Genomic DNA, 12,169 nt, shown 5'->3' on the forward strand with positions numbered 1-12,169 from the left:
AGTTTATTTACTGCATCTATGACGTTTATGAAAACCCGGATGTAGAGACTCCTTTACCGGGTTAGCCCGTTGCGGCGGTACGTCAGCGCCTTCGCCATTTTGGTATAGGCAGGTTTCATATTTAATTGGAAAATTTACCAATTGTCAAGACTAAAACATGAAAAGGGTTTTGTCTAAGATCTTTATTGTGTACGTTCATATAATCATAGCAAAATTATGTAAAAGTATTCTCTAGATTGTTCCCCATGGTACAAGTGTAAACTTCATGTTATTGTTTTGAAATGTACGACAACAGGAATAGATCAGAAAAAGACATTGTGCAGCACAACAACATACCAGAAATACATTGACGTTTTCACACCACCTCAAAAACCAAGATTTTGTTTTGATTTCATGAGAACATAATTTAAAAACTTTCCCCAATATTCTGCCATACAACCTGTTTGAATCAATTGTTTAAAATATCATTACAAGGGAGAGTACAAATAAAGTGGCTCTTTTCAAAATAATTTAAACTCATTCTTACTCATTCAATCAGATTTATATGGTGGTGGTGGGTTGTGGGGGTCCACGGTTATAGAAAGTTAAAATAAAAGTCTAACTTTGGTTTCATTAGAAAACCTTGTGTGTAATCTCATTTGATTATTTTTTACTTCCACAATTGAAGACATGAGTTGTAAAGGTTATAGGGAAAATAGTGGAAAATGTTTAAAATGTAACATATATAAGACAATAAGCGAGTATTGGAACAGGGGTTGGAAGCTTTTCAAATCTTTTGAACATATTTCCCTCAAGAAAAAAATGTAGTTATACAAAATAGTTGTCATTTATCATTAAGCTAACCCAAATCTTAATATTTATATGTACTTTTCCAGTGTCCTTGGGCTGTCACAGTCTAGATTTCATCATTTTAGAAGTCACATTGACATAATTTGTAGAGGCAGACGTAGTCTCTAATGTGCTGAACTTTAGTATTCAATGTATTTCAACTCCGCCAAACAGGATCATCATCTTCACTATTGTTGTTGTTGTCCAACAATGGATCTGGTGGTGGACGCCCCTTCAGGCTCTGAAAAAAAAAAAAAAATCTCGTTTTGAAAATAAAAACAGATTTACCTATTTGACACATGAATACAAAAAAAGTCCAATTGGAAATATACTAAGGACAAACTTGATTAACGATTTATATAGCTCCCTTTCTCACCAACTCATCTTCCTCTTCTTCTTCTTGCAAAAGAGGAGCTACCTGAGAAATGGACTCCCCGTTTTCTGTGGGCAATTCTCCAGTCAGACTAAGACAAGAAGAAAAAAAAACTGTTGGGTTATGAACTTCCAAATGATAAATTGATAATCCATCGCAAGAAATACATGTAAAAATGCCCCTAAATGAAAAGGAGCAACTCCTAAGGGAGCACCTACCGTTTATTTTCACCCTTGCTAAACTGAAGTTCATTTGGTGGTGGGGGTGGTTTGACTGGGGGTCCAACACATTCCTGAGAGTCTGGATCAATGTCTCCTGATTTTGTTAAAAAAACAGAACTCTGCTCCTCTTCACCCTCAATTAAAACACTTTGATGAGGTCCAGCCTTGGCATTTGCTGTCCCGCTTGTGTCATTTACTGCCTGCTCCTGCTTTTCATGACATTCTAATCCCGTCATTGGTGCAAATTTTGGCGCATCCGAAGCAAATTGTTCCTTCGAATCAGGTAACTGCTCGCGCATTTCAGCTTCATCTTGATGAATTGGGTCTTGACTTCTGTGATGGTCGCCGTCCTCCATGCGTTTGCTGACTGCATTTTCTTCACTGACGAGGACCGTGTTGTTTACCTTCTCCTCTTTTTGTTCCAAATCTTCTTTTTGTTCTTCTTCCTCTTCTTGATCGGACAACTCTTCTTTCTCAAGTGTTGTAAGAGAGTCTTTTCCATGTAGATGATTTAAAGTTTCATTCTGGAGACACAATGAGTCAAAATTCATGGAAAGATCAAATAAAGGGTTTTTTATTTTAGAATTCCAGTATAAAGTTGGACAATCCAAGTTAGCAAATGACACAGTTGCACCATTATTACTTAGAATGACATTAAGACCAGAAAATGTGTTGTATAGAATTTTCTAATCTACCCAAAATGAATCAACAAATCCTACAATTGAACTGCATTTGTTTTGCAAATAAACAAATAAACACCTGTACTTACCTTAATCGTATTCATAAGTATACGGAGCACAGTTTGGCCAGTGTAATTTTCATTGAGATCAAACTCTCCCCGTAGAGAATGAAAAACAGCATTCATGACACGCTTCACCTACAGTCAAGTCAAAAAGGTCTTTTTAGGTTGTTTGTGTCAACATTAATTCTTAATGAACGGACAAATACAACAGGAATGTCAATGAGCGCAAATAATAAGTTGAATGAAAAAAAAAAAAGACTACTATTTACCTCTGTTGCTGTATATGCTGAACTTTCCTGCTCATTCAGTTTCTTCTGAAGACCAGCCACCCGTCTCTCCAAAGACGCTATCACAGTGGAGCTCTGTGAATCCTTCCATGTACAGGCCATGAAGGAAAAATGTGCATCAGTAAAATCAATTCAATCCAAGATTAACATGGGGCACAACGTGATGGGTCACAAACAGATTTGGCAAAGGATTTTTTCATCGTTGGTTCTATACAGAGCTTGAATGAGTCGCTCCTTAAGAGCATACATATTGGTATATGAGCCTTAAGTAGAGTTGTTCCAATGTTAACTGTTTAAAAAAAAAACGAAGTAAAAAGTACTTGCTCTTGTGTGTTACACTGTAACAAACTTGCCTTTTCCCGTTGCTCCTTTAACAGATTATTTCTCTCCTTTTTAAACTCGGCCATCTCCCTCAAATGTTTTTCTCTAATTGACTCTAAAGCCTGCTTGTACTTGACCTTCCAACTTTCCTCTACCTCTACATGGTGTTGACACCTCTGGAAAAAAATTAGCAAAGGTAACAAGTACAAAGTTACTTATGATTAAAAAATAATATCCATACCTCTTCTGCTGTCACATGCTATGATGTATTAGGACTCATTTTCTCCTACTATGTATTACCTTCCCTAGTGTATATATTTTCATGATAGTGTATCAAAAGTTACTTCGAGTCTCACCCAAAGTGTACACACTAACAGTAGGCACCGAGTAAATAAACAAAGCTTACTTGTTTTAGATTATCTTGAATCGTCTTCAGGTCATTGACTTCCTCCGTCATATTTTCCAGCTTTAATTCCATCTCCTTGCATTTTAGCTGCTCTGCACCATATTGAGCCTGGACTCTTTCTGATATTTTCTTAAACTCTAACACAAACAAGCACATGTTGACAGTAATGTTAAATCAGTGATTTTGTCGTCTGTTTGCTATAGCCTTCCCAATACCTTATTCCTGTCGTATTAATAGGCCTACTAGGCTTAACCAACCTTCAAGCTGTGATTCCAGCTCAGAGATGTGTTGAGAGTGGCGTTCACAGTCGAGCTGCCTGGCGCTCAGTTCAGTCTGCAGCTCCAGAAACTTCTGTTGATGAGCCAAAAACTCTAGTTTGACTTCAGATAACTGGGCTGTGGTGGATGCCAGTGCTTCATTCAACTGCATCTAGTAGAAACGCAATAGGTACAATGAGAAATGATTTTTTTAATATGCTAATTCTACATCTAAGGTTTTGAGGCATTTTCACCACACACGTTTGACAATGTAAAAGTACCTCCACACTGTAAAACCAAAGAACAAACAGCAATACCAACCTTGTCTTTTTCAGCCTGGAGTAGTCTGGCCTGACTCTGTACATTTGAGAACTTTGAGTCGTTACTCTTTTCCAACAATGTGTCTCTCTGTTCCAAATACCTACAAGAGATATTTAAATCAGCTTCATCCAAGTGCTTATAAATGGAAGCATTCAAAACTATGACAACTTACCCATGGTTTTGGTTTAAGAGTTCATTGATTTTAAAGTTTTGCTCCTCAATACGAGAGCTTTTCTCAAACATTTCCTTCTTTAAGCATTCATTTTCCTAATAATAAAAAGGAAAATCACAATGTCAGCTGCGAGAAAGGCACTTCAGGTGTGATATTTGTCTCAATATTTTTGATAGTTCTGTACAATTTTTATGATCATACAAGGTGGGCTATACCTGGATGATTCTTAGAAGGTTTTGCATGACCATGGAGGACTCCATTGATATACCAGACAGACTCAGGGGGGCCGTTCCCTGCCTTTGAAGATCATCTACCTAATAAAAAAAAAACACCACAAGTAGGTAACATTTGTGTTAAAGCCAGATGGCCCATATCCTTGGATTTTATACCTTAGATGCAAGTTGATCGACTCTGTCAGCTACTTTTCCGACTGCTAAGCGGATTTCCGTGTTTTGCTGTCTGGCCTCGATCATCAATAAGGAAGTCACGTCATTGGTGCCTGGACGAAGGAGGTTTTCTCCACTTAGAATACCCAAATAAACATAGTGACTTTAAATGATTTTTCTGCATTCACTGAGTTTTCATGTGGTACCAATGAAAGGAACACGTGCGGGATGAACCTGGCCAACGGACTGGAGCTGAGTCGGAACAGAGGTCTGCGTATAGGAGTAAGGCTTTCAAACAACAAAATGAAGAATGAACAGAATACAAAATCTCTTATTTACTCGGAGTAAAAATGTACTGATGACAAAATGCGAAAATCTCACCTGAAAAGGATGCATGTTGCCTAGCAAACTAGGCTGTGTGGCAAAATTGGTAATGCTGGGAAGCACGTTGGACGGAAAAGCGGGGCATGGGTGTGGAAGCACTACGAGAAACAACACAAACCAAATAAAATGCCAATTAACACAAATATCCAATGTTGCAAGAAAACCACACATTCACTATTTAATGTGAAACAAAAAGACACCAAATGGTTGCCATATAACTTGTCATTCTGCTCATATTTTCACATGGAAATCGAATTGGATTATTTAAGATGCTGGAAGACGGGATGGAAAAACTTGTACTGTAAATAAAATTTCACCATGTCCTTGAACGGGGGCAGCCGAAGTGATCTGCACAGGAGATGGCGCAGCAGACGTATCCTTGCCTCGACTCGTGTTGGAATCCTGCTGGAAAAAGGTAAACAATATACAATATATATTATTGGAAATTTACTGCATTATTAATTTTTGGATTTTTTTTTTCTTGCCACAATGATGGAAAATGAGCAATTTAGAGCTAGATGCAGTCACCTCAAACTCCGAGTCACTAGAGTCAGGCTGGCTTGTTAGGAAAGGTAACAAGGGCTGGCCCATCTTTGCCATACGAGAAATCAGCTTGGCTTTTGTAACATCTGCAGTCTAAATTTGGAGAAAATTTTTTTTTAGAAATGTTTTAACAAAATGTGTTGATGTGCTCATGTTGCATTCGCCCATTTTCACCCACGGTCCTCATTTGAGGACAGGCTGTAATTGGTATAAAAGGTTTCCCCATTTTGGCAAATGTCTGAAAAGTGTCTTGGAAAAAAATCTATTAAAAATGATAACTTTGGTTAAAATGGGTTCATTAGAAAACAACCATCAAGATGACTTGCTGTTACCTGTTCATTGATTGAATTTGATTTTGCACGTTGAGTTGTCTCCCTTAGAGGAAAAAACAAGACAAAAAAAACAATGACATTTTTCCACAAATACTCCTATTACTTATTTAAGACTCACCCTGTTTGCACTACTGGCTCTTGTGTCAAATTCTCAAGACTAGGAGCAGAGGAAAGCGTACCACCAGAATCTCTGGAACTGGTCTGATCAGAGCCAGACTCTTTGGAGAATTTCACCTAAAGCACAGAAACAACTGAAATTTTTTTCTTAGACAAGATAAACTTGACTTATCCAGGTGACATCTTTGTTCAAACTTAAATTAATAATTATATGTCAGAAAAGATCATTAAAAAAAGGTTGACAAAGTAACTTATTATGTGGCAAATTGATTGATTTCAATATTTCAAGACACTCACTCGTTTTAGCGCTGCTGAAAAAATAAGGGTGCTGTTAGCTGGAATGCATTCGGGGACACCTTTAGATCCATAGGCAAGGTTTGGGGGGACAACAATGAGTCGACAGCCAAATTTCTTCATCCCCAGCATGCCTTTCTCCCAACCCTGCTCACAGAACGACAGCATTTAAAACAGGAATAAATATTGTAGAAATATACACACACAAAATTCTCACTTGAATGACTTTTCCGGCTCCAATTTTTACACGTAACAACTTGTCTTTTTTTTGGTTGGAGTCAAACATCTGAAATGAAAAATTTGAACATGGATTGCCACCAATAAAGCAAATAGATTTCTGTTTATTAGTATTTCTATGTTACCTCTCCAATAGTGTGGTTCTGCAAGAGCCAGCCTTTATACGCCACCTCCAAAGAGTCGCCATGTTGGACAGCTTGGCCTTCTCCCAGACTTAGATCTTGAGTTAGCACTACATCTAACCCATTGCAGGTGTTTGCCTTTGCCAAACACACCTAACGCAAAGAATATATACACACTGATAGGAAAATACTTAAAACACCCAAGTACTACTATAGTATTTTTCTTTAAATATTTGTACACTATGACTATCATAGCGGAAATGATAAGGTAGACCTCACATCATTTGACCATGCAAGAAATAATTTGAATACAGAATGAGCTTTTTTACTCACTTCTTTACAGAAATCAGATGCTGATTTCTCGGATTCAAACATAAGAGACCAATTCTGCCTTTGGTCATCGTAAAATGTACAATAATTGTTTGGTTGCACCTGCAAAAAAAAGTAAGCAGCTGTGAATCTAATTTTATGGGCTTCATTACACTGTAAAAGTCTAGAAGAAAAATTATTTGCTTCAGAAAGTGAAGAAAAACACATTTGTAATCGTTTTCGAAACTCACCGTGAATATGAAATCAATGTGAATCTTGGCAGAAGTCACTGGTTTCTGCTGGCTCAAGTACAAAAGCAGCTTGTACTACACAGAAAAAGAGCGTGATTGAGAAAAAATGTCACAAGAGAACAACTCTCTTATTCCATATGCACAAATATTGTAATGTATACTGTAGCCAAAAATCATCAAGTCCACAGTCCCTACCTCTTTACTTGTGTGGTTTCCCAATATGGCTGCCCCCAGCTTTCCCTGCTTCACATACTGTCCATTTATACTGTATAAAAGGCATGCAATCGTTTTAAGACATTCCCTTAAGATAATAAAGTGAATCTCTTTGAGCATTCAAACAAAGTGTATATGGCAAAACGAATCCACAAGTCATAATTCAAACAAACTGCAATTCATCGTTAGACATTTAAAATCAAAATATTACTATCGAAAGGCTTGGACTGCCGTGGCAATCAACACTTCAAAGGTTCCAGGTGATGGTGCTGTTGTCTGGATGACTGAAACTGAAAAATACGATGAGATAAAAATTGAAGTAGGCCAGTCACATTACGTATATGATATCTGCTTTTCCCTTGAAAAGGACTGACCTGGGTTTGAGTTCTTTCTTGGCTGTTTTGGTGCTATATAATGAAAGGATTCATTCCCTTGACTGTTGTTTTCGTCAATCCCAAACAAGGATGCCAACTTGGCCCTATGAGCAGATGAAATGTTAAGACAAAATAGGAAGCAGATTTCTAAAAAGCTCCACAAATTTTTATCTAATAAAAATGTCAACACAATGAGGTGGACAGTCCAAAGTCGAATAATTTTATTCAAAATATACGTAGTATTTCAACACATTGCAACACTGGATTGACCCCTGCTGGAGTGATTGCCATTTTGGGTCACGTAACTACCCTAAAGCAATGCATTTGGGTTGATCTATGAACTTGATGAATGCTCCTTACGCATCAGTGTTGCCAAACCCATCATCACTACCTTTTACCTATAGACAACATTTGGCGCATCATAAAGAGGAAGGTGCGGCGGCTGAACAGTTAAAGGCCTATATTAGACAAGATTTGGGCAAATCTATACTTTATTCCAAATAAAACATGATTGCAATATAAATTCATATTTTTTTTCACAGACCTGTTAGAATTTATTTAATTGGATTATTGAGTTATTAATATCTATGTGCACGTTGACACCACACTTTACAATAATTAAGGTCTAAATGTGTTTCGAAAATTCCATGGAAATAAATACATAGTACTACATATTCATGGTTCCTTTCCCTGTTTTTAAGCATAAGATCACAACAATAAAAAATATGTATAACACTGCATGTCGTAAAAAATAAAATACACTAGTACCATGAAAGAAAAATCACGTAGTAATCAAAATCCATTAAATGGGGATGGACATTATAGATTATTAAAATGAAATTGACAGTTGAATAATGTTACAACTTTTGAATGCTTCTTTCATCAACCATCAAATGGAAGCAAGTAAATAACCTCCTAAACTGGGAAGTATTAAAAGTAAGTAATAATCTATATGTTTGGCAAACTGACCACAAAAATGATGTACATACCTATCCATCACTGACAATGGCAAGGGAGTATTATGCTAGGTAGATGACTCCTATGCTAACACATACTTCGTCGTCGAGAAAAGAAACCCCACTTACCCGCCTGCGGGTGACAAGAAATCTCTATCTTCGTCGTCTCCACCAAACATTTTATCACTTAAAAGGCAATACGTGGCAAATAAAACATGTGATCTAACAAATATACGTTTTTTTGCATGGCAACTAAGTGGAACTTGTAATCTCTTCCTGGTTGAGGCGATTGGATACCAGCTGACTTTCCACGTGATACATGTCTGTGGCTTGCATTTGTAGACCGCAGCCAAACTGAAAGAGACTTCGAATGCGGCCTGCAAATACCTGTGATGTGCTAAAGCGGAGGCCATGTTGGAGGGGGCAATACCCCCATTTTAGCCTATGCAATCAAATTTAAATAAAATAATTACGTGCTGATTTCTCAACAGGTTTATAAACGTGTGTGTCATGTCAACATTTATTTAGATTATTTTCAACAGCATCATTATTGTTTGCACATAAGTATTGCATATTATTGTTATGTTTGGGTTCATTTACTACCAATTGGATTATTCTTTCCTATTTCAGAAAAATACACATGCACAAGCAGCCATGTATGATGTATGCACTCACATTTTAAAGGTAAAATCCCAATTTATTTCCTCTTGTAAAATGTTACAAATAAATACATGAAAAATTGAAGATGTCTGTTTCCCAGACATTTTTAATGCACACAAAGACCATTGGACATACATGACCAAGTCTTACTACTTCATTTTCCCTTACACGTAATCGTGCATATTGTGTCCCTTAGAAAAACAGTGCAGCATTATTACAGTAATAAGAACACTGAATATAGAATACTTAAATTGGTTTAATCCCTTTCAGTAAAATATTTACAAAAGAGCATTTATTATTATAAGACATGGTGACCATATTTTACATTTGATAATATACAAAAACAGAAGAGTGATGTTTTCCAAAGTGAAGGCTGTAGTCAGTTCCCTTTTTTTCTCGCTGCCAACTTTCGTGACGTCTTATTCCTTTTGGCGCGACGTGTAGCTGGAAATCGAATGAAATCGAAATGTTTGCTTTGGTCAGCATTGGGAAAGGGAGGTGAACCAGTGTGGAGCCTTTTGATAAAATGGACTTCTCTCTGATTCTCTCTTGTTTTAGATGCCTTGATGGGTCTCCCTTTTCTTGTGAAAGCAACATACCAGCGTTTGTACTTGGCATTCTGGAAAGCTGTGTAATTGTTCTCCAGTACAATCTCTGTGAAGATACAGTCTCTGCTAAAACCCCTGCGCTGTATATGGATGGGGGAGAGAGAGAGAGAGAGAGGTTTTTTTTTAATGTTAGAAGATTCTTTAAAATATATTTTTCACAGTAAATTATTAGTGGATAGCAACAGCAAGTGATTCATTTGTGATACCAAAGCATGTTTTTCCCAAATTACAGTTGGATGAAATGTTCTACTCTCTACAGGTCCATTTCAGAAGTCCAAATGTTATTTTTTGATGCACCAATGTGTTTGCCTAATGTATATTGTAAAATTTTTAGTTTGATATCTACTTTGATTTTAAATGCTGATTTGTTTAGCTTACAATATGAGCAACATGGTCCACTGTTTTATTGATAAGTGGATAGATTTTCGATATGAACTACTAAATGTCGTACGGTTATTTAAACTACTACCTTTCCAACAAGTTTTCCCTTCCGGTTCATACAGAGGTAGCGTCCACTTTCTGCACCTTTTATCCTGACCCGACTGCCAAACGTATCTGTTTCAACAAAGAGACGAGCTGCAAACAAAATAAAAAAATACATATTACACCAATCACAAAGCCGGTAAATACAACATACAGTTCAAAGAAAATTGATGATTTTTTTTTTAAATATAAAGTGATCAAACCATTGATAACAGTGGATCTAAACAAAATCAAACAAAGCACAATCAATTAAGTCACTTGTGCTTGTAGCAATCCCATAAACGAAATAAATTGCCTTTCCTCTTAGGCTAGGCTACTTGATTAAGAAAATGTCGTCAGTGAAAGGGGGCTCTTGTAGAATATACATTCGCAATTCGCAATTTAACTTACTGCAAATTGTGGCAGGTGGTAATAACAACAAGCTTGTGTATTGGGCCCATCGTAACAAATGACTTTGCCAATCAGCCTCTAATTTGCCAGACGATGACTTCATGGATTCTGCTGATACACTAGCTTGCATTAACATGCCACGGGGGTTGGGTTTTTTTCGTGCTGGCTGGAGGTGAACCCTAGCTGTGGCTAAGGACAAAGGCTGCCCGGCAGGAGCCTTGTGACTAGAAACCCAATGGATCATAATTTGTATTTGATAAAAAGGTTAGATATCCAAAACAGGTATTTGTTTATATGAGCTATTGAGCAAAAATAAAAAATCTATTAAAACGGTTCTTTAGAGTGAAATTGGAAGTGTTTGCTTTGAGTTAAACAGTATATTAAAAAAAAACTTAAGAATGTGAGTATAGATAGTTTCATGCAGGTGTATGGATCAGAATGACTTTTGGGAAATGACTTTTACCGTAGACATTTCCATCCTCGGCTGTGGCGGTGACTCTTTTGCCCTGAATCTGGACGTGTTTTGCACTGGTTCGGCTGTAGAGCTGGTAAATCCTGACCTGTCTGCGGCTGACCTGGTCCGTCACTGCACCCTGTGTCCTCACGTACTGGTTAAAATTAGGAGACGGGTGATTCTCCCCCTTTTTTGTAAAGTGAAAAATACAATCTGTAATGCTTTCTTTCTAATCTGGGATTTAGCCAATTTCTCAGGTTATTCAAACATGGGTAAAATAACTTTTGAATGGAAAAATCAAACTAGTCAAAACAGCTGTTCTTTGGTCATTTTAGTGAAAGATGAAATCTAAAAAAGAACTGAAAGGATTTTTTTTTCATATTCTTACCTTAGCATGGCTCCAGAGCATGAAAAACTGAAATGATCTGCAGAAAGATTTTTTTTTAACAGCAGTGATTAAAATCAAATATTTTTTGACGGAGGGCAGCCATGGCGATGGCCAAAATATTACAATCACAAGTACATTAGACTTACAGGTAAATACAATGTTGGTTTATTCCATACATTTTCTTTTTCTGATGAAACTGGTCAAGAAGTGGGTTTTTGAGGAAAGATATCCCAAATGGGTGCAGGAAATTTAGCACAATAAAGCAGCCCATCCACCATACCAGTCTTTGGAATCAACACTGAGTTTTGGCTTCACGGGTATCAAAAATCTCATCCCGTTGACGAGTGTTGAAATCCTCTTGGAAAAATCCATGGAAATCCTCAAAGATCCACTTGGCCACATCCATTGTAGTCCAAATTAAATCACGTATCCAGCAGTATCAAAATAGGATTGATCTCTATGTGCAAAATCTTGGCTTTGAAAGGTTTCGGCGTTAGTCTGAATCTGCTTTTTTCCTCTTTTCTTCTTGTTTAAATGTTGACAGGGAAGGCCTAAAAACTATTGCAGATTGTCAGAACAATCACTTTCCCCCCCAAGATGGAAAATTGCAATGAATTTTTTCCAAAAATGTTACCTTAATTACACATGATTTGCCTCAATTAGAAGAGCAAATGGACCCTCCTACCTAGCTTTCGGGATCATTTCCGCGGCATTGTATTTAAAAGTGTGTAGACATGGGT

The 12,169-nt window shown here is 37.1% G+C and overlaps 2 protein-coding genes across 8 annotated transcripts; both read right to left on the reverse strand.

The window, feature by feature from the left end:
- Nucleotides 1–167: 167 nt before the first annotated feature.
- Nucleotides 168–8,782, reverse strand: LOC144215907 (FK506-binding protein 15-like). 6 transcript variants are annotated; one of them, XM_077745117.1, is made up of 27 exons: nt 8,576–8,782; nt 7,491–7,594; nt 7,328–7,406; nt 7,099–7,168; nt 6,904–6,978; nt 6,677–6,775; nt 6,347–6,496; nt 6,202–6,270; nt 5,988–6,131; nt 5,692–5,807; nt 5,574–5,616; nt 5,227–5,334; nt 5,016–5,100; nt 4,696–4,796; nt 4,521–4,584; nt 4,318–4,427; nt 4,144–4,242; nt 3,929–4,023; nt 3,757–3,856; nt 3,436–3,607; nt 3,179–3,315; nt 2,805–2,948; nt 2,434–2,535; nt 2,192–2,299; nt 1,420–1,946; nt 1,205–1,292; nt 168–1,069 (listed from the first exon to the last, which is right to left on the reverse strand). In XM_077745117.1, exons 1-27 carry the CDS (start codon nt 8,623–8,625, stop codon nt 986–988), a joined length of 3,123 nt encoding a protein of 1,040 aa, XP_077601243.1. In that variant the 5' UTR covers nt 8,626–8,782; the 3' UTR covers nt 168–985. The 6 variants fall into 6 exon arrangements, with proteins under 6 accessions (XP_077601243.1, XP_077601242.1, XP_077601241.1 ...); XM_077745116.1 differs by having other exon boundaries at nt 5,016–5,103; XM_077745115.1 differs by having other exon boundaries at nt 4,521–4,602; nt 8,576–8,781.
- A 430-nt stretch (nt 8,783–9,212) lies between these two features.
- Nucleotides 9,213–12,169, reverse strand: LOC144215934 (fibroblast growth factor 17-like). 2 transcript variants are annotated; one of them, XM_077745161.1, is made up of 5 exons: nt 11,576–12,169; nt 11,430–11,466; nt 11,051–11,195; nt 10,184–10,290; nt 9,213–9,794 (listed from the first exon to the last, which is right to left on the reverse strand). In XM_077745161.1, the coding sequence occupies exons 1-5, from the start codon at nt 11,698–11,700 to the stop codon at nt 9,486–9,488; spliced, it is 723 nt and encodes a 240-aa protein (XP_077601287.1). In that variant the 5' UTR covers nt 11,701–12,169; the 3' UTR covers nt 9,213–9,485. The 2 variants fall into 2 exon arrangements, with proteins under 2 accessions (XP_077601287.1, XP_077601286.1); XM_077745160.1 differs by having other exon boundaries at nt 11,051–11,228.

Source organism: Stigmatopora nigra, chromosome 22 (genome assembly GCF_051989575.1).
Source record: "Stigmatopora nigra isolate UIUO_SnigA chromosome 22, RoL_Snig_1.1, whole genome shotgun sequence".
In the NCBI taxonomy this organism is placed as follows: Eukaryota; Metazoa; Chordata; class Actinopteri; order Syngnathiformes; family Syngnathidae; genus Stigmatopora; species Stigmatopora nigra.

Excerpts from the sequence above, each read along its gene's own strand:
- LOC144215907 (XM_077745113.1), bottom strand. The coding sequence starts at position 8,625 with ATGTTTGGTGGAGACGACGAAGATAGAGATTTCTTGTCACCCGCAGGC. Across the intron at positions 5,335-5,573 it reads CAAATTCAATCAATGAACAG|ACTGCAGATGTTACAAAAGC; the intron begins GTAACAGCAAGT and ends CTCCAAATTTAG. Across the intron at positions 1,070-1,204 it reads AAGAAGAGGAAGATGAGTTG|AGCCTGAAGGGGCGTCCACC; the intron begins GTGAGAAAGGGA and ends TTTTTTTTTCAG.
- LOC144215934 (XM_077745160.1), bottom strand. The coding sequence starts at position 11,700 with ATGGGCTGCTTTATTGTGCTAAATTTCCTGCACCCATTTGGGATATCT. Across the intron at positions 11,229-11,429 it reads TGCTCTGGAGCCATGCTAAG|GGGGAGAATCACCCGTCTCC; the intron begins GTAAGAATATGA and ends TTTACAAAAAAG. Across the intron at positions 9,795-10,183 it reads AGGGAAAACTTGTTGGAAAG|CGCAGGGGTTTTAGCAGAGA; the intron begins GTAGTAGTTTAA and ends ATCCATATACAG.